Source organism: Garra rufa, chromosome 3, assembly GCF_049309525.1.
Source record: "Garra rufa chromosome 3, GarRuf1.0, whole genome shotgun sequence".
Classification (NCBI taxonomy): Eukaryota; Metazoa; Chordata; class Actinopteri; order Cypriniformes; family Cyprinidae; genus Garra; species Garra rufa.
In genome coordinates, this window is record NC_133363.1 from 4,310,274 (window position 1) to 4,329,805 (window position 19,532).

The following is a 19,532-nucleotide window of genomic DNA, read 5'->3' on the forward strand; positions in this document are numbered from 1 at the left end:
ATGCATTGCAAAGAACTTCATTTGGACAACTTTAAAGGCGATTTTCTCAATATTTTGATTTTTTTGCAGCCTCAGATTTCAGATTTTCAAATAGTTCTCTGAAATATTCTAACAAACCATACATCAATGGAAAGCTTATGTATAATTAGCTTTCAGATAATGCATACATTTTTATTTCAGAAATCTGATCATTATGGTTATGCGGTCAAGGATCACATGTTAACATGTAGAGTCATTTTTATTTCATACAAAGATAAAAAGTAAGCTCAGTCTTGACATACTATGCTGCTTGAATTTGGCAAACTGACTCTGTATGTAAATATATGGCTAGCAACATAATATAAATACAGTACAACATCAGTATATTAGCTTTTAAGCCAGCATCATTGTTTCTAATTATTATTATTACTTTATTTCATTGTCAATTATTTAAATAATTTTCTAATTTCTCAGTACTTGTGTTTACTCTAGTGTGTGTTTTATTAAAGGGACGCTGCGATCGCATTCACCGAGCGCATTAAGAGCGGAGTAGTGGGAGAACAGCTGTGGCTGCAGATCTCTGAACCTACTGAGAAAGATAAAGGCAAATACGCCATTGAGTTCTTCGATGGGAAAGGAGGTTTGCGCAGAACTGTGGAACTGGCTGGACAAGGTGAGGACATCCCCTATTCTCTAAACCTATGACCTGCCTTCCTTACATTACATCACCAGCCATATTCATTCTCCTCTGAAAATTGAGAGTACTTGGACCAAGATTAAAAACACAGTCCATGGCCAAAAATGTCATTGTGGTTTAGTCATGATGTGGTCTCCTCTTGTGAAAAATAAGTGCGCTTATTGAATGTGTATTGAATGTGCACTTAAAAGAATATTTGGTAACACTTTACAATAAGGTTCATTAGTTAACATTAGTTAACCATATTAGTTAACATGATCTAATAATGAACTGGACTTATACAGCATTTATTAATCTTTGTTAATGTTAATTTCAACATTTACTAATACATTATTAAAATTTTGTTAACATTAGTTAATGCAGTGTGAACCAGTGTTGTTTTTGACAACCATCTTAGATTTAGTCTTAGTCTTAGTCTTTTGGACTAAAATGCTTCTTAGTTTTAGTCAAATTTTAGTCACTTCTATATGTGATAGTTTTAGTCCAATTTTAGTCGACGAAAAGTCAAAAAGGTTTTAGTCTAGTTTTAGTCAAAAAAGGGGAAAAAGTAGTCTTTTAACAAATTAATGTAGGTCAGTAAGTATTTTGCTGCTGGGTAGTGTCACTGATAAGTTCTGAAAATAGCAGATCTATAGTTCAACACAATGTGAGCTTCCGAATCGACTATTTTCACCAATAATTACAATAATGAAGGAATGTTTTAAAACATAAAAGACAAACAAGGATGGAATGCTAAAACGGCTTGCCACACTAGTATAGCAAAGAGTATTTAATGCTAAAACGGCTTGCCATAGCGTCAGATACTTAAGTTTTAATTGGCATGCACAATAAGCGGAAATGTCATGCATTTTAAACGTCTGACGGACCACCCACTAACATTTTCGTCTATTCTCGTCTCGTCAACGAAAACTCACACACGTCTCGTCATGTTTGAGTCATCAACGAGCCATTTTTATCTCGTCATCGTCTCGTTATCCTCATGAAAAAAAGTGGCGTCAACGAAATGATTTCGTCATCGTCATCGTTGACGAAAACAACACTGGTGTGGACTAACATGAACAAACAATGAACAACTGTATTTCCGTTAACTAACGTTAATTAAGATTAGTAAATACATTAACAAATGTATTGCTCATGGTTAGTTCATGTTAGTTAATACATTAACTAATGTTTAACTAATGAACCTTATTGTAAAGTGTTACCGAATATTTTTTAAAACACTAAATTTGCAAATAATACAATAATAGTAAAATTAAAGGCCACTTTTAACAGACACTTTCATGACTGCTTCTTAGCATACTTTGAAGTAAAACCTCTGTAATAGTATAACATTTTTACAAAGTGCATTTTTTAAAAGTACAGTCCTTAATATTTTTCTGTTGTGTTTTAAAAAAGTACATTTATTTTGATGTGCTACTAACATACTAAAGCACATATTACATTATATTATATATTATATTATGTTACATTATATACATATTACATTATAATTTTAACTGTAGTGTGTTATTTGATATTAAATTGAAATTGAATGTTAAATTGCATTTGTACCGTTACTAATTTGTAATTGGCTCAAAGGCATAAAACACTAAGTGTAACACTGCTTTAAGTTGTTGTTTTTCCTAAAAAAACTGAAAAAGTTTTTCTGAGCAAAAAATAAACATCATACATTTTTTCCTAATTTACAAAAGACTTATTCACAACAAAAATCATATTAAAAGATGAATTTCTTTCACCCTGAATACTAATTATTAATTATGTAATTCTAAATTTTTTTTAACTTTCCACTATCCTATTTTTTGCCCTTTTGTCACTAAGAATTTTTTACTAATTAAAAAAAATAAAATGTAATGTGCTTCCTTATACTTTTATATATTTTAATATGTACAAGCCAGGATAAGCATGTTGTTTGATTTTCTACATAAATATTGTTACACCAAATGACAATGTAACAATATTTCAACTAAATTGTAACATTTTATTCTTCAAAAACTTATTTGAAACCTTAAAAGTAGACACATTTAATGTCCTTTCTATGGACATAAACTCACTTTTGTAAATTTCTTTTGATGTGGACATCTTAATGTCTTTGACCCAATTACAAATATATTTAAATAGATGACACTTTCAATAAAGTCTACTTTAGTTTTTCATAAATGCTCGACAGTACATTCAACAGTACCATATTTCAAAGACAACAAAAGTAATATTAAAGATGTACTTAAGTCCTACTGAATCGGGTCAAAATCACTTTAAAGTTCAGCTAGTTGCATTTACTATAAATTTAATTGTTATTAACATGCAGTTAAGTGTCTGAAAACATCACATTCATGAATCAGCTATCACTTAAGTATATTCTTTTAAGTTTTTATTATTTCCAATAAAATTGTATCTTTTTTTAAATATGATGAAGTGCCCTTCTTTTTCACAAGGATATTTTTCAGTAACGTTTTTCACAATAAGTGCAGCAAACAAGTTGCTCTCTGTATTGCAGAAATGTCCCATCTGAAATCAATCAGGGTTTATTTATTAAATGTCAGATAATAAGAGATCACTGAGATGAAGTCAGTTTATTGTCTGGTTACGTAACCTTAAAACTGTGGTTCAGAGAGCAGCGCAGCTCCGTGTAAATAAAAGCAGATACTACGCTCATTGGAGTGTGCATGATTTTCTGTTAATCAGAAGTTTATGTGTACTTTTTTATGAGGAAAAGAAGAAATAAAGCAATGCTGTTTAGTTAGACAGCTCAGAAGGCTTTGAAACTGAATGTTTACGATAGTCATGCATCTGAATTAATTAGAATGTTTATATTTTCAGCATTTGACGATGCATTCGCTGAATTTCAAAGACTCAAGTAAGTGCCAGAAATGATTTGTGATTTATGACAGATACTATTCAGCTTGAGTGGTTGAGAAACTAATTTCTTTTCCCATCTTCATTTCTTTCCTCAGGGCTGCAGCTATTGCAGAGAGAAGTAAGTCGATGAAAGCAGAAATGCATGCTGAAGCCTTCACTTTAATTGTGTTTCTTGTAAATGGTGTAAGTGTACAGGAAACCATCTAATCGTTCTGTTTTTCACAGATCGTGCTCGTGTGGCAGGTGGTCTGCCTGATGTTGTGACCATCCAAGAGGGCAAGGTTAGTGTATATGCTTCTCCATACAGCTTAAAAAGACTAAATAACACAAACAGGGCTCTACAGTTTGACCATTTCACTCACATTTGTGACTGAAAACTACTATGTGCGATTATAAAAATTATTTAGGAGCACCAGTGTGAATCGACACATTTGTGACCCTGGACCACAAAACCAGTCTTAAGTCGCTGGGGTATATTTGTAGCAATAGCCAAAAATACATTGCATGGGTCAAAATTATTGATTTTTCTTTTATGCCAAAAATCATTAGGAAATTATGTAAAAATCATGTTCCATGAAGATTTTTTGTAAAATACCTACTGTTAATATATCAAAATGTAATTTTTGATTAGTAATATGCATTGTTAAGAACTTAATTTGGACAACTTTAAAGGTGATTTTCTCAGCATTTAGATTTTTTTTGCACCCTCAGATTCCAGATTTTCAAATAGATGTATCTCGGCCAAATATTGTCCTATCCTAACAAACCATACATCAATAGAAAGCTTAATTATTGTACTTTCATATGCATCTCAGTTTTGTGAAATTGAACCTTATGACTGGTTTTGTGGTCCAGGGTCACATTTGTGTTTGTGCTGAGGGGAGCTTCTTAAGTTTCTACTTTTTTTGCAAAGTTAAGTTATGTATCACTGACATAGCTCACGAATCCTTTAATAAACAAAGTGTAGGGAGTGTAAATAAGAGATTGATTGTGCAGTATACTGCCCTCCAAAGGCAAAGCGCAGTAACTACAGATTTGGTCAAAATTGAGTTAAGGCTTAAAATGAACTTTGTGACAACTGTTTTGTCTTGTGGCAAAGTCACCTGGTTATATTGTGTCCCGTTTCAGAGAAACAAGAGTTTTTCAACAGAATTTCAACATGTTTGACTAGCTGCTGTAAAAACTTTAAAGGCATTTTTCTCAGTTTCAGTGTTGGCGTAGTTACTGCACTCTGCCTTTGGAGGGCAGTATTGAGAGCTGCATTAATTAAAATGGAACTTTGTGAGATTGCGATGAACTAAGATGAGTGAAAGCTTTTAATAACTTAAAAAAAAATTAAATGTTTGTGAATGAGATAATACAACAGTTAAATAAACAAGAAGTTATTATTAAGTGACTTACATTGTCTGACTGGAACATTATTGCCTGATTTTGCTTTCATTTCATTGGCAAAAATAGTCTGAAACAAGTCCCTACTGAGCCGCTGCGCATCTCTATTCAAACACAGCTGTGTTTCGTTCATGAATGAATGTGCGTTTTTAAACAAATCTAGTGAAATGATTAAATTTCCCATTCATAAAGACAGTCACTTGCTTTATTCCTGAATGAATCAGCCATTAGAATGAATCAAATGAATGAATGATTCAGTAATTAAATCAGTGTCTTGTCGCCACCTACTGGCAGATTTAGTTTTGTTTTTAAAGTTTCTTTTTCAGTTATTTAAATCATTTAATATTTCTGTATTCAAAATTGTATATTTAAAACATTAATCTTAACATGAATTTCTGAATTTGATTGCACTCATGCCACCTCTGAGCCTCATTAAACATATGAAAATTCACCTACAAACCGCTTTTGCGTTCTTCTGTGCCACTGTTTGTTAATAATGATTTCATTTGGTAACTTATTATTATCCTACTTGTTCTTATTCTGTTGTTTTAATTAGAATTTTTAAAAATCTTAAAAAATGTAAAGATGATATACTTTTAATAAAGGTAGAAAAACGGCATTACAAAGGTAAAAACAAAATCACTTTAAGGAGTCAAATATCACCCCGTAATAGGAAAGCTAATTTTTTGTCAAATTTTTTTTTGGATTATTGTTAAGAAAATTAAGTGTAGAGCCCTGACAAAAATTTCTCCTTTCTTCTGTAGTCTTTGAATCTGACCTGCAATATCTGGGGCGACCCTGTACCCGAGGTCACTTGGCTGAAGAATGAGCGTGAGATGGTTTCCAACGATCACTATATTCTGAAGTTTGAGTCTGGCAAGTTTGCCAGTTTCACCATTACAAGCGTCAACACATCTGACTCGGGCAAATACAGCATCCTGGTAAAGAACAAGTACGGTACGGAGAGCGGCGACTTCACCGTAAGTGTCTTCATCCCAGATGAGGAACCCGTCAAGAAAAAATAAAAACATTAAATAAATGAACATTATGATTATGCAAAACTAAAGGGATAGTTCACCCAAAAATGAAAATTGCATGATTATCTGCTTACCCCAGGGCATCTAAGATGTAGGTGACTTTGTTTCTTCAGTAGAACACAAACGAAGATTTTTAACTCAAACCGTTGCAGTCTGTCAGTCATATAATGGCAGTCAATGGGCACCAAATCTTTGAGAGTCAAAAAAACATATACAGACAAAACCAAATTAAACCCTGCAGCTCGTGACGATACATTGAGGTGTTAAGACACAAAACGATTGGTCTCTGCAAGAAACTGAACTGTATTTATATCATTATTTACCTCTGATCCACTGCAACATTCAAAGAGGTAAATAATATTATAAATACTGTTCAGTGCAGAGACCAATCGTTTTGTGTCTTAACACCTCAATGTATCATCACAAGCCGCAGGGTTTAATTTGGTTTTGTCTATGTATGTTTTTTGACTCTTAAAGTTTTGCTGCCCATTGACTGCCATTATATGACTGACAGACTGCAGCATTAAAAATCTTCGTTTGTGTTCTACTGAAGAAACAAAGTCACCTACATCTTGGATGCTCTGGGGGTAAGCAGATAAACATCCAGTGTTCATTTTTGGGTGAACTGTCCCTTAAATATTAAAAGACAAAAAAAAAACAATAAAACTAATCAGAGATTCAAAAAGATTCTGAAAGATTTAGATGAAGCGTTGACAGTAATACCCTATTTACATGGACAATCTGAAACGACACCATTGGTCAAAAGTTTGGAATAATCACAATGTCTAAATGTTTCAAAAGTCTCTTTTGCTCAGTAGTGCTGCATTTATTTGATCAAAAATACAGTAAAAAAGCTAAATATTTTCTATTTAAATACATTGTAAAATTAGATTTATTCCTGTGATCAAAGCTGAAATTTCAGCATCATTACTTCAGTCTTCTTCAGAAATCACACTGAAAAAACTGCTTTTCTTAATTAGATTTTTTGTCTTGTTTCCAGCCAAAATATCTAAAAATTCTTAAATCAAGAAGGATTGTCTATACAAGTAAAAATGGTCTCTTTTTTTTCAGAAAAAAACAAGTCAAAATTAAGTGTGTTTTTGCTTGAAACAAGCAAAAGAATCTGCCAATGGGGTAAGAAAAATAATCTTGTATTCTGTTTGAAATGAGATCTTTTGCCTACCCCCATTGGCATTTTATTTTGCTTGTTCTAAGCAAAAACTCGACTTAATTTTTTTTAAAACAAGACAATAATCTTTATTAGTCTAGAAAATATTCTTGATTTTTTTTTTTGGGCTGGAAACAAGAAACACTGTGTTTTGATTTAAAAACTTTCAAAAACAGTAAAAATCATAATTATTCCAGACTTTGGACTGGTAGTGTACATCCTCAGTGGACAGTAGGAAAATGGTGCTAATATCTCGGTTGCAGATTGAAAAGTGTTGGTCCAAGTTTTAATCCATCGCTACCCACAATGTCAAAATAGCGCTATAATTGGAAACGAACTGTTATTTAACTAAATCTTTTTTCTGTATAGATCTAGTGGTAGTGAAATAGTTTAAAGCCCAGATTGTGTTGTGAGTGGCCTTCCTTGTGTAGTTTATCCTTTTAAGCACTGAAGTGCATGAAAGATTGAGAGTTTTGATTTGAGGGACAGATGGACGCTCCATTTCTGTATAGTTTATCATTACTCTGTCATAAAAAGCAAGGGCTCAGATTCACAAACCAACATCATAAAGTCTATATTACGATCAATGCTGTAAAGAAATGAATTCAAGCCCCTGCTGTTGCTTTCTGTGGATTCTCTATAATGTTGCACACTTCTAATGAATCACTGCATGTATGATCACCTCCTGTTTGACCTCACAGATAATGATGACTTCCTCTGTTATTTCCAATAAACGGAGCACATATTCTCTCGACTCCCTCCTCTGTGTGTCCCTTGTTTTTGTCTCCACACTTTCCTCTTCATGCACATCCCTCCTTCCTGAACTCTGCATCTGAGACGTCTGAACACCTGGACCAACCTGAACACCGTCACTAACTGTACCCTCAGCATCACATTTAGAATGTTTAGATTAAAGAGTAAATACTTTGCAACATTGTAATACAGTATTGGAACAATACTGCATGCTTTATTTTAAGGTGTCCTTGCAGCATTTAATTGCTTAGTAAAATTGACATGTATTGACTATATGGTTAGGATTTGGTTTAGGCTTATTTGCATGTAATTATGCCTTACTACTGTTATTAATAAAGTAAGTACATGTAACAAGGACACTGTAAAATAAAGCGTTCCCTTATTTTCTTTAACAATCCATGCAAAGAAAGTTACAAGTTTTTTTAAAATGTTAGGTTTTAAGTGCTAATTTGCATGTATTTCTAGTACAAAAATCTAAAAACTGGTGAGTTTCAAAATTCAAATGTTTCTACAGAAAGAATTTTGTTTTTTGGGGGGGGGAATAAAATCTCTATAAAACCTTCAGAATATAGACAGGAATCAAAATGTAAAGTTTGGTGTGTAAGTGCTACTGAAGTGGAGATTTATGGCTCAGTGTATGAGAAAAAAAATGTAACTTTAAAAATATGGACTGTAATTAAAATCTATTGACACAAATAGATGACGTGCTATAAAAGAAACACTTTTCAGTTATAGTTATAGTTATAGTATAGTTACAGCTATAGCTCACACTTTAAGGCTGTCAAATAGTATTCAACTATATTCAGTGTTGGGGAAAGTTACTTTTAAAAGTAATGCATTACAACATTGAGTTACTTCCTAAAAAAGTAACTAATTACGTTACTTAGTTACTTTTTATGGAAAGTAATGCGTTATGTTACTTTTGCTTTTTAAATCTGGGCAGGGCTTGTTTGTTTGTTTTTAATATAAAAAGTTCTATTTTTTGCAAATGTAAAAGCTTTTTAACACCAAAAGCATCAGGCTTAGAGAAAAGTAAATTCACGTCTGTACAGTAGACTGCAGAAGAAAAAACTCAACTCTTCAGCAATAAAAAATGGAAAACAAATGCATACAGCAAAGACATCAGTTAATAAAATTGGATTAAATACATAGGATATTTGTATTATTTAACAATTTATTATTGCAGGTTTGTGTTAAATTTCACTGTTTTTATTCATTTTGAGGAATACTGTATCTGTTCTTTTAGTAAGTGAGATGAATTAATGAATGTTCACATTTATTCTAGAACTACAAAGAGCTTTTAATCAATAAATGGGGGGAAGAGTAACTCAGATATTTTCTTGTCAATAAAAAGGAATGTGTTATTTACTAGTTACTTGGAAAAATTAATATTATTACATATATCTTGCATTACTTGTAATGCATTACCCCCAACACTGACTATAAATAAATGAGAGCTGTCTCTGTATGTCCACGTGACTTGTGTCTCTTGCTCTTGCCAGCTAAATGTGACCGAAAGCATGGTTGATTTTGGTGTGGTGTCATATCTGGCCGACGCAGATGGAAACGTGACTGTTGGACCAAGAACTCCTGCGCCCATGCGTCATTCAACAACGCCTTCAACCAGATCAGTTAGCACACCTCCCAGCCCAGTTACCCCAACTCTAACATCAACCCCGGCTAATACAAACCCTCAGAATAAAACTACAGCTACCCTGACACCTGAAAAACAAACCCCACCTGTTCAGATCCCTGAAAATCAAACCTCAGATACTCCATCCACTCCTCAACCCTCCACTCCCACAGCAGGTGAGAAACCAACGAATACATCAATGGATGATGAGCAGATGACAGCGATGCTGAAAGGTGAGAAAGGGTGCAAAAATACACACAAACTTATAAAACAGTTCGTTTTTGTTTCATACAGACTCTGTAAATATGGGGTTATCTGATTTAGAAACAGAGGAGGTTGAAGAGCATGTTCCTGGACCAGAGGCCACATCTTCATCAGAACCAGACGAATCCACACCAGCTTTTGAAACTGAAAACCATGAAAATGTGTGTGAAAAATAGGATTTTTAAAAATGCTTGAGGACACAGCTTAACCGTATTTATGTTTTAGAATTAAGTGTAGGGCTTGAACCATGTTAGTTATGGTTTTAGAGATTTATCTGATGAGGATGTCATCTCAAATGCCTGTTCAAGAGTGTTTTAGAAGAATTAGACTGAAGGTAAAATTATATTTCAAGGCTTTTGTGTTCTCTCTGGAAACTTTTGCGTTTGCTTGCAAAACTTTTGGAAATAAAACTAGGTTTGAGGAATGATAGATTTGACTGCTTTTGCAAGAAAACGCAAAATAAGTTTCTTGGGTAAGGTTCTATCCACCTTTTCTTTTTTTAATCTTGAATTTTTTTTGCTAATGTTTTAGACTTCTGGGCCCGTATTCACAAAACATCTTAAAGCAAAACATCTCATAAACAATTAGTGGAGATATGCATAATAAAATAACCACCCTTTTTATTAACAGAGTAGAATAATCATGGCTGATAGTAAGACATGCAAACTTAAAATAAAACCAAACTGGATGCCAACTTGGACCAAACTTTGGAGTTGGGATAATCTCCAAAACAGTGGGAAAATGTGTGCAAATACAGTAAATGCAGAGTGTTTGTCAAATGTTTAGATTCCGAGGCAGATTGCTGGTTTTATTTGGTTTGGCTTGCTAAAGCCACTAAATCCTAATGGAACATGTCCCGAAACATTAATGGTTTTAATAGTTAAAAGTAGGTTTGTGATGTTTGCAATGGTATTTGTAGTGGAAATCAGTAGAATTTCTGTGATGTATTGTTTTTTTTCAGCAAGAGGATAGCTTGTGATTTGGCCTTAGTGACTACACTTTCCCAACTCCTACACTCTTAAAAATTTACAATGCCATAGAAGAACCTTTTTGGTCTAAATGGTTCCGTAAAGAACCTCTAATATCTGAAGAACCTTTCTGTTTCTCAAAAGGTTCTTTGTGGCAAAAGAAGGTTCTTCAGATTATAAAAAGGTAAGAAAGAGATGGTTCTTTAAAGAACCTTTGACTGAATGGTTCTTCTATGGCATTGCTTGAAGAGCCTTTTAAAGCACCTTTATTTTTAAGAGTGTAGGTTTCACAGATTTAGAAGCAAGTTTAGTGCTAAAACACTTTATGAAATGACTAAAAAAGTATGAGTTTTACATTTAGGATTGATACACCCAAGATTTCCTTCTAAATCGGCAAGTTGTGAATTACTTTTAGCCTTAAAGGAGTAGTTCACTTTCAGAACAAAAATTTACAGATAATGTACTCACCCCCTTGTCATCCAAGATGTTCATGTCTTTCTTTCTTCAGTCGTAAAGAAATGGTGTTTTTTAAGCAAAACATTTCAAGATTTCTCTCCATATAGTGGACTTCTATGGTGCCCCTGAGTTTGAACTTCCAAAATGCAGTTTAAATGCAGCTTCAAAGGTCTCTAAATGATCCCAGCCGAGGAGAGAATGGTCTTATCTGGCGAAACGATGGGTTATTGTCTAAAAGAAATTACAATTTATATACTTTTTAACCTCAAATGCTCATCTTGTCTAGCTCGGCAAGACGAGCGTTCGAGAAAGTATATAAGTTGTAAATATTTTTTAGAAAATAACCCATCGTTTCGCTAGATTATATTATACAAGTTTGGTCCAAATATTTACAACTAGCTAGACAAGGTTAAAAAGTATATAAATTGTAATTTCTTTTAGACAATAACCCATCGTTTCGCCAGATAAGACCATTCTCTCCTTGGCTGGGATCATTTAGAGACCTTTGAAGCTGCATTTAAACTGCATTTTGGAAGTTCAAACTCAGGGGCACCATAGAAGTCCATTATATGGAGAGAAATCTTGAAATGTTTTACTTAAAAAACACCATTTCTTTACAACTGAAGAAAGAAAGACATGAACATCTTGGATGACAAGGGGGTGAGTACATTATCTGTCATTTTTTGTTCTGAAAGTGAACTACTCCTTTAAGGCTGAAAGTAACTCACAACTTGCCGATTTAGAAGGAAATCTTGGGCGTATCAATCCTAAATGTAAAACTCATACTTTTTTAGTCATTTCATAAAGTGTTTTAGCACTAAACTTGCTTCTAAATCTGTGAAACTTACACTCTTAAAAATAAAGGTGCTTTAAAAGGTTCTTCAAGCGATGCCATAGAAGAACCATTCAGTCAAAGGTTCTTTAAAGAACCATCGCTTTCTTACCTTTTTATAATCTGAAGAACCTTCTTTTGCCACAAAGAACCTTTTGAGAAACAGAAAGGTTCTTCAGATATTAGAGGCTCTTTATGGAACCATTTAGACCAAAAAGGTTCTTCTATGGCATTGTAAATTTTTAAGAGTGTAGGAGTAGGGAAAGTGTAGTCACTAAGGCCAAATCACAAGCTATCCTCTTGCTGAAAAAAACAATACATCACAGAAATTCTACTGATTTCCACTACAAATACCATTGCAAACATCACAAACCTACTTTTAACTATTAAAACCATTAATGTTTCGGGACATGTTCCATTAGGATTTAGTGGCTTTAGCAAGCCAAACCAAATAAAACCAGCAATCTGCCTCGGAATCTAAACATTTGAGAAACACTCTGCATTTACTGTATTTGCACACATTTTCCCACTGTTTTGGAGATTATCCCAACTCCAAAGTTTGGTCCAAGTTGGCATCCAGTTTGGTTTTCTTTTAAGTTTGCATGTCTTACTATCAGCCATGATTATTCTACTCTGTTAATAAAAAGGGTGGTTATTTTATTATGCATATCCACTAATTGTTTATGAGAAGCACGCATGCCAGAGGCTCAATCAGCTCAACATATACTGGTTTAATTAGCCTGCATTTTAAAATCTTTATTTGATTGTGGCAACATTTTTATTTTTAAACCTTTAATTGAATATGCCAACATACACTATACTATTTCTATGAACAAATCTCTGACACAGACCCCTCCCCTATCAGCCAATCACTGTGTGCATAATTAATAAGGTATGCTGACATCATTCATTGCAGTGAGGTCAACCCCGCCTTTACTCTGAGCTTAAAACTCTCTATTCCTTAGTAAAAGTTTGTCTCTGCAGCTTTGGGAATAGCTTTTAAAAGAAAACTCTTAGCTAACTTTTACTGCTATTTAGGAGAACTCTTAGTGGTAAGATCAAATGTTTTGTGAATACGGGCCCTGGTTTATAAGCCACTGTAGGGAAATAATGAGACGAATAACGAAGTGCAGTAAATGGTAACTGCACTACAAACCATTGTGTTCCTAAATAAAATACATTAAAATAATATGGTACAATACACTAGTTTGCAATATCAAGCAGTAAAGCCAGACACATTAAAAATACAAATGCCAACTCCTGCTGTGACAGGAAAATTAAGGTGGATAGAGATTGCGAGTTTCATCTTGCAATTCTGACTTTTGTTTTGTAAATTATCCAGTCAGAATTGTGAGACATAAACTAACAATTCTGAGAAATTTCCTGCTGAAAAAACAAAATAGACACCATCACAGAATTTGTAATGGTTTAATGGAAACTGTAATGGTGCCTATTGGTCTCTTCTACTGGTGGCTTGTAAAAACCACTAAATCGTACTAGATTATATCCCAAAACACACTACAAGAAACCATTTTTTAATGGCTTTAATGGTTAAAAGTTGATGGTTTGTAATGTTTGTATTGGTATTTGTAGTGGAAATCATTACAATTTCTGTGATGGTTTCTATTTGTTGTTTTTTTTCAGCAGGGTTGCATGATATAAACTCACAATTGTGATGTGCAAAGTCAGATTTGTGAGATAAAAAGAAACTCGCTATTCTGAGAAATAACTGTTTATATCGAAATTCTGATTTGAAAACACTAAATTGTGTTTTAAACTAAAAATTCTGTGAATATATCAGACGTTTTCCCCTCAAAACAGGACTTTATAACTCACAATTGCAAACTAATTTTCTACAATTCTAACAAAAAAGTCAGAATTGCTGAAATAAGTCAGAATTGCAAGGTTTTATCTCAAATTCAGACTCTATAACTCACAGTTGAAAGTTTCTCAGAATTGTGTGACATAAAAGCAATTCTAAGAAAAATAAACTCACAATTGCAAGTTAAGTCAGAATTGTGAGAAATAAACTTGCAATTCTGAGAACATATCAGGCTTTATTCATTCAAAACTAGACATCACAATTCTGAGAAAAAACTCACAATTGCTAATTTATATCTTACAATGAATTCTGAGGGGAAAAAAATGCTGAAAAGAGTTTTTCTCTCTAATTCTATCTTTACAACTTGCAATTGCAAGTTTATATCACCCACTTGAACCTTCCCAAAAACCCTAATCATGTTCTCATGCAGTAAAAAAAATATGTCACAGAACAAAGAGGAAACTGACAACATGCCGACAGACAAGACAGAGCAGGTTACTTCTGGTATGAAGCAAGGTCTCACCTTTAAAATGTCATTTTTGTTTAAGAAATTCAAACAATTAATACCATTTTGTGGCTCTTTAATGCGTCAGATCACTGTAGATCAATCGACACATGAACCAATATTCTTTTCTTATTTACTTAAAGCACAAAATAAGCATGAATGAACATCAGAACATTTTATTTCATGCATGGAAAGACATCAATACACAATTTTTCAAGTTTAATTCCACCAAAGTTAGTCTACTCTCCTGTCTGATTTGTTTGTCAGACAAAATAGCAAATTCACCATTATGATTGGTCAGATCGCCTGTTAATCAAGCTGTTTGCAAAGGGTCAATTGCAAGATATGAACTCACAATTGCAAATTTATTTCTCAGAAATTGTGATATATACTTGCAATTTTGAGAAATAAGAGATATGAACTCATAATTCTGAGAACAGTCTTTGTTTCACTCAAAACTGGACTTTATAACTCACAATTGAAAATTTCTATCCCAATTCTGAGAAATGGAACGTTGGATCTCTATTGAATAAAAAATGTAATTTATTGTGGCTTTTTATCTCACAATTCAGACTTTTTTTTCATAGAATTGTGATATAAACTCACAATTCTGACTTTTAGTCTAAATTGTGAGTTTTTATCTTGCAATTCTGACTTTATAACTCACAATTGCGAGTTTACACCATGCAATTCTGAAAAAAAAAAGAATTGTGAGATACAAACTTGCATTTCTGAAAATAAAGTCAGAATTGTGAGTTTTTATCTCGCAGTTCTGACTCTACAACTCACAATTGCAAGTTTATATCATGCAATTCTGAGAAAAAAGTCAGAATTGTGAGATATAAACTCACATTTCCATTTTGAGATACAAACTCACAAATCTGACTTTTTTTTAAAATGCGAGTTTGTATCTCAAAATTCTGACTTTCTGACTCGCATTTCCATAAAAAATGTCAGAATTTTGAGATACAAACTCACAAATCAGACTTTTTTTTTTTAAATGAGAGTTTGTATCTCAAAATGGAAATGCGAGTTTGTATCTCAAAATTCTGACATTTTTTATGGAAATGCGAGTCAGAAAGTCAGAATTTTGAGATACAAACTCGCATTTCCATTTTGAGATACAAACTCACAAATCAGACTTTTTTTTAAAAATGAGAGTTTGTATCTCAAAATTCTGACTTTTTTTTTATAACTCACATTTCTGGAAAAAAAATGTCAGAATTTTGAGATACAAACTCGCATTTCCAAAAAAAAAAAAAAAGTCAGATTTGTGAGTTTTTATCTTGCAGTTCTGACTTTATAACTCACAATTTCGAGTTTATATCATGCAATGTTGACTCTACAACTCGCAATTGCAAGTTTAAATCAGAATTCTAAGACAAAAAAGTCAGAATTGTGAGATATAAACTCACATTTCTGGAAAAAAAAAGTCCGAATTTTGAGATACAAACTCGCATTTCCATTTTGATACACAAACTCACAAATCTGACTTTTTTTTGGAAATGCGAGTTTGTATCTCAAAATTCTGACTTTCTGACTTGCATTTCCATAAAAAATGTCAGAATTTTGAGATACAAACTCGCATTTCCATTTTGAGATACAAACTCACAAATCCTATAACTCCCATTTCTGGAAAAAAATGTCAGAATTTTGAGATACAAACTCGCATTTCCAAAAAAAAAGTCAGATTTGTGAGTTTTTATCTTGCAGTTCTGACTTTAGAACTCACAATTTCGAGTTTATATCATGCAATGTTGACTCTACAACTCGCAATTGCAAGTTTAAATCAGAATTCTAAGACAAAAAAGTCAGAATTGTGAGATATAAACTGGCATTTCCGAAAAGCAAATTATTAACATTAACATTATTACAACATTCACAATGAAGCAAACTAGAACTAGTATAAAGAAATACGGTCAGTCCCCATTTTGGGACATTCTGAAATGCCTAAAATGGCTTAATGTACTAAAACAGTGACATTTGAGGACACACAAGCATTTACAGACAAGCAGAATAACCCAGAATATGAACGCAACACTCAAATTGTACGTTAAGTTTACTTGTGCATTAAAGAGAAAACACTTAACATGGCTGGATGACAGCGGTGATATAAGAAGCTCAAATTTGGTACCAGAATATAAATGCAACGCACTGAACTGAAAGAATCCTCTTCCATCTCTTTTTTGTTTCCCAGCACCATGTCACAATGTATTTTTTTCTTTCAACGCATGATTTAGGTTTATTGCGCACAATTAGTCACTGCATGTTATTCCAAAGAAAATCATTTCCTTTTCAACCGAGTTCTGAATGTAACTGAATGCAACACCCACTTTTCACCATCCACCCATTACAGCTCTGCTGCTGGAATTCTTGCACAGATTTTTTCGTTTTAGTTTGCAGTATATTTTCACTGACTCATTCACTTAGCATGTGTTCTAAAGTATCTATGATCTAAAGTAGTTTGCGAAACTTGGAAAAAAATTGAATATTAGTCTATTCAATGCACTCTTAAAAATAAAGGTGCTTTAAAAGGTTCTTCACAGCGATGCCATAAAAGAACCATTTTTGGTTCCACGAAGAACCATTCAGTCAAAGGTTCTTTAAAGAACCATTTCTAGCTTACCTTTTTATAATCTGAAGAACCTTATTTGCCACAAAGAACCTATTGTGAAACAGAAAGGTTCTTCAGATGTTAAAGGTTCTTTATAGAACCATTTAAACAAAAAATGTTCTTCTATGGCATCGTGAAGCACCTTAATTTTTAAGAGTGTACAATGACATTTTGATTACCAGAACACACATTTAACACATGGAAATGTTTTGAATATGTATGCATGCATTTATGTATTTGATTAAATAAAATGCAGAACCAAACACTTGAGCAATAAGAGCAATATTAAAAGCAACAACCATGTTTTTCACTTTATAATACTGTTTCAGATTTTCTGTCCTAAAACTGTGCTGGTAGAACAGCATTGTGCATATGCTCTTGATTTAGAAAGTGAAAAGCTAATTCATGCATTCATGACCTCAAGACTAGATTATTGTAATGCATTAGTGGGTGAACATCCTGAGTTCTTCTTAGAACAAAGACTTATGATCATATTCTACTTCTGTTGCTTCCTAGAATCATGAAAACACCTTGTTATGGTTTATCCCATTACCAAAAAGAAGTATACTTCAAGTTTGTTTTATTAAGTATACTTAATAGCACATTTGGATAAAAGTATTTTTCGTAAGGGTCTGAACAATCACATTTGCAACCCTGGTTGATATTAGAGACCGTGTTTTGGGTAACGCATTACAAGTAACGCAAGTTACATAATAATATTACCTTTTCCAAGTAACGCATTACTTTTTAATTGACAAGAAAATATCTGAGTTACTTTTTCAAATAAGTAACGCATTACTTTTGCCCCCGTTTATTGATTAAAAGCTCCCCATGTTGAGAGAAATTGTGAGTAAGATGTTACTTTAGTTCTACAATAAATGTGAACATGCATTAATTCATCTCACTCACTAAAAAACAGATACAGTATTCCTCAAAATGAATAAAAACTGAAATTCAATGCAAACCTGCAATAATTAAATATGTTGAATAATACAAATATCCTTTATGTATTTAAACTTATTTTATTAACCGATGTCTTTGCTGCCGACCTTCGATGATCCAATTCATCCATACTAATAAGCAAAAATTACTCAAGAACATTTGTTTTCCTTTTTTTATTGCTAAAGAGTTCACTTTTCTGCGGTCAACTCTACAGTCGTGAATTTACTTTTCTCTAAGCCTGAGGCTTTTGGTGTGAAAAGGCTTTTACATTTGCCCCAAAAAAAGAACTTTTTATATTAAAAACAAACAGTGTTGTTTTTGACAACCATCTTAGATTTAGTCTTAGTCTTAGTCTTTTGGACTAAAATGGTTATTAGTTTTAGTCAAATTTTAGTCACTTCTATATGTGATAGTTTTAGTCCAATTTTAGTCGACGAAAAGTCAAGAAGGTTTTAGTCTAGTTTTAGTCGACGAAAAGTCAAAAAGGTTTTAGTCTAGTTTTAGTCAAAAAAAGGGGAAAAAGTAGTCTTTTAACAAATTAATGTAGGTCAGTAAGTATTTTGCTGTTGGGTAGTGTCACTTGTAAGTTCTGAAAATAGCAGATCTATAGTTCAACACAATGTGAGCTTCCGGATCAACTATTTTCACCAATAATTACAATAATGAAGGAATGTTTTAGAACATAAAAGACAAACAAGGATGGAATGCTAAAACGGCTTGCCACACTAGTATAGCAAAGAGTATTTAATGCTAAAACGGCTTGCCATAGCGGCAGGTACTTTTTCCGGTTTTAATTGGCATGCACAATAAGCGGAAATGTCATGCATTTTAAACGTCTGACGGACCACCCACTAACATTTTCGTCTATTCTCGTCTCGTCAACGAAAACTCACACACGTCTCGTCATGTTTTAGTCATCAACGAGCCATTTTTATCTCGTCATCGTCTCGTTATCGTCATGGAAAAAAGTGGCGTCAACGAAATGATTTCGTCATCCTCATCGTTGACGAAAACAACACTGAAAACAAACAAGCAAGCCCTGCCCAGATTTAAAAAGTAATGCAACGTAACGCATTACTTTTCATAAAAAGTAACTAAATAACGTAATTAGTTACTTTTTTAGGGAGTAACTCAGTATTGTAATGCATTACTTTTAAAAGTAACAGAAAGTCAAGCTACTAAAGAAGTTTAAGTCATTCCTCAGAGTCACAAACACAAAAACAAGTCTATGAAATACATAGAAAGACATTTATTTGCAGATAAGATCCGTCATTTGTTCTGATACGCTCCATTGTAGCAATTTGATTGTTTTTCTAGAAATTCTGCATGAAAGATATGAGCAATAATGAAATATGCATTGACAGTGAACATGACCTTTAAAATGATAAAACTCCTTTCTAAAAAAAATTAGATAAAACACAGATTCAGGTAGTTACAGTTGCAATTGATCTAAATAAAAAACACATCTGGGAGCATTGACTGTTGATAGGTTTTCTATGAATTTTCAATCAACTGATTGATTGGTTTCAATGATCATCCATATTATTCCACCCATTTCCGACTCAATAATGTCTGAGTTTGGGCAAAAGCCAACAATGATTCTTGAGGAAGTTTTCA

General features: G+C 33.0%; 1 protein-coding gene across 1 annotated transcript in view; it reads left to right on the top strand.

The window, feature by feature from the left end:
- The window catches only part of myom1b (myomesin 1b), a 66,430-nt gene extending 58,550 nt beyond the window's left edge, over positions 1 to 7,880 (top strand). Inside the window, exons 30-34 of the mRNA XM_073835594.1 lie at positions 489 to 652; positions 3,494 to 3,530; positions 3,628 to 3,650; positions 3,758 to 3,813; positions 5,686 to 7,880. Coding sequence (XP_073691695.1) covers positions 489 to 652; positions 3,494 to 3,530; positions 3,628 to 3,650; positions 3,758 to 3,813; positions 5,686 to 5,946 — 541 coding nt within the window. The 3' untranslated portion in view covers positions 5,947 to 7,880. The remainder of the gene's footprint in view (positions 1 to 488; positions 653 to 3,493; positions 3,531 to 3,627; positions 3,651 to 3,757; positions 3,814 to 5,685) is intronic.
- The last annotated feature ends 11,652 nt before the right edge of the window (positions 7,881 to 19,532 follow it).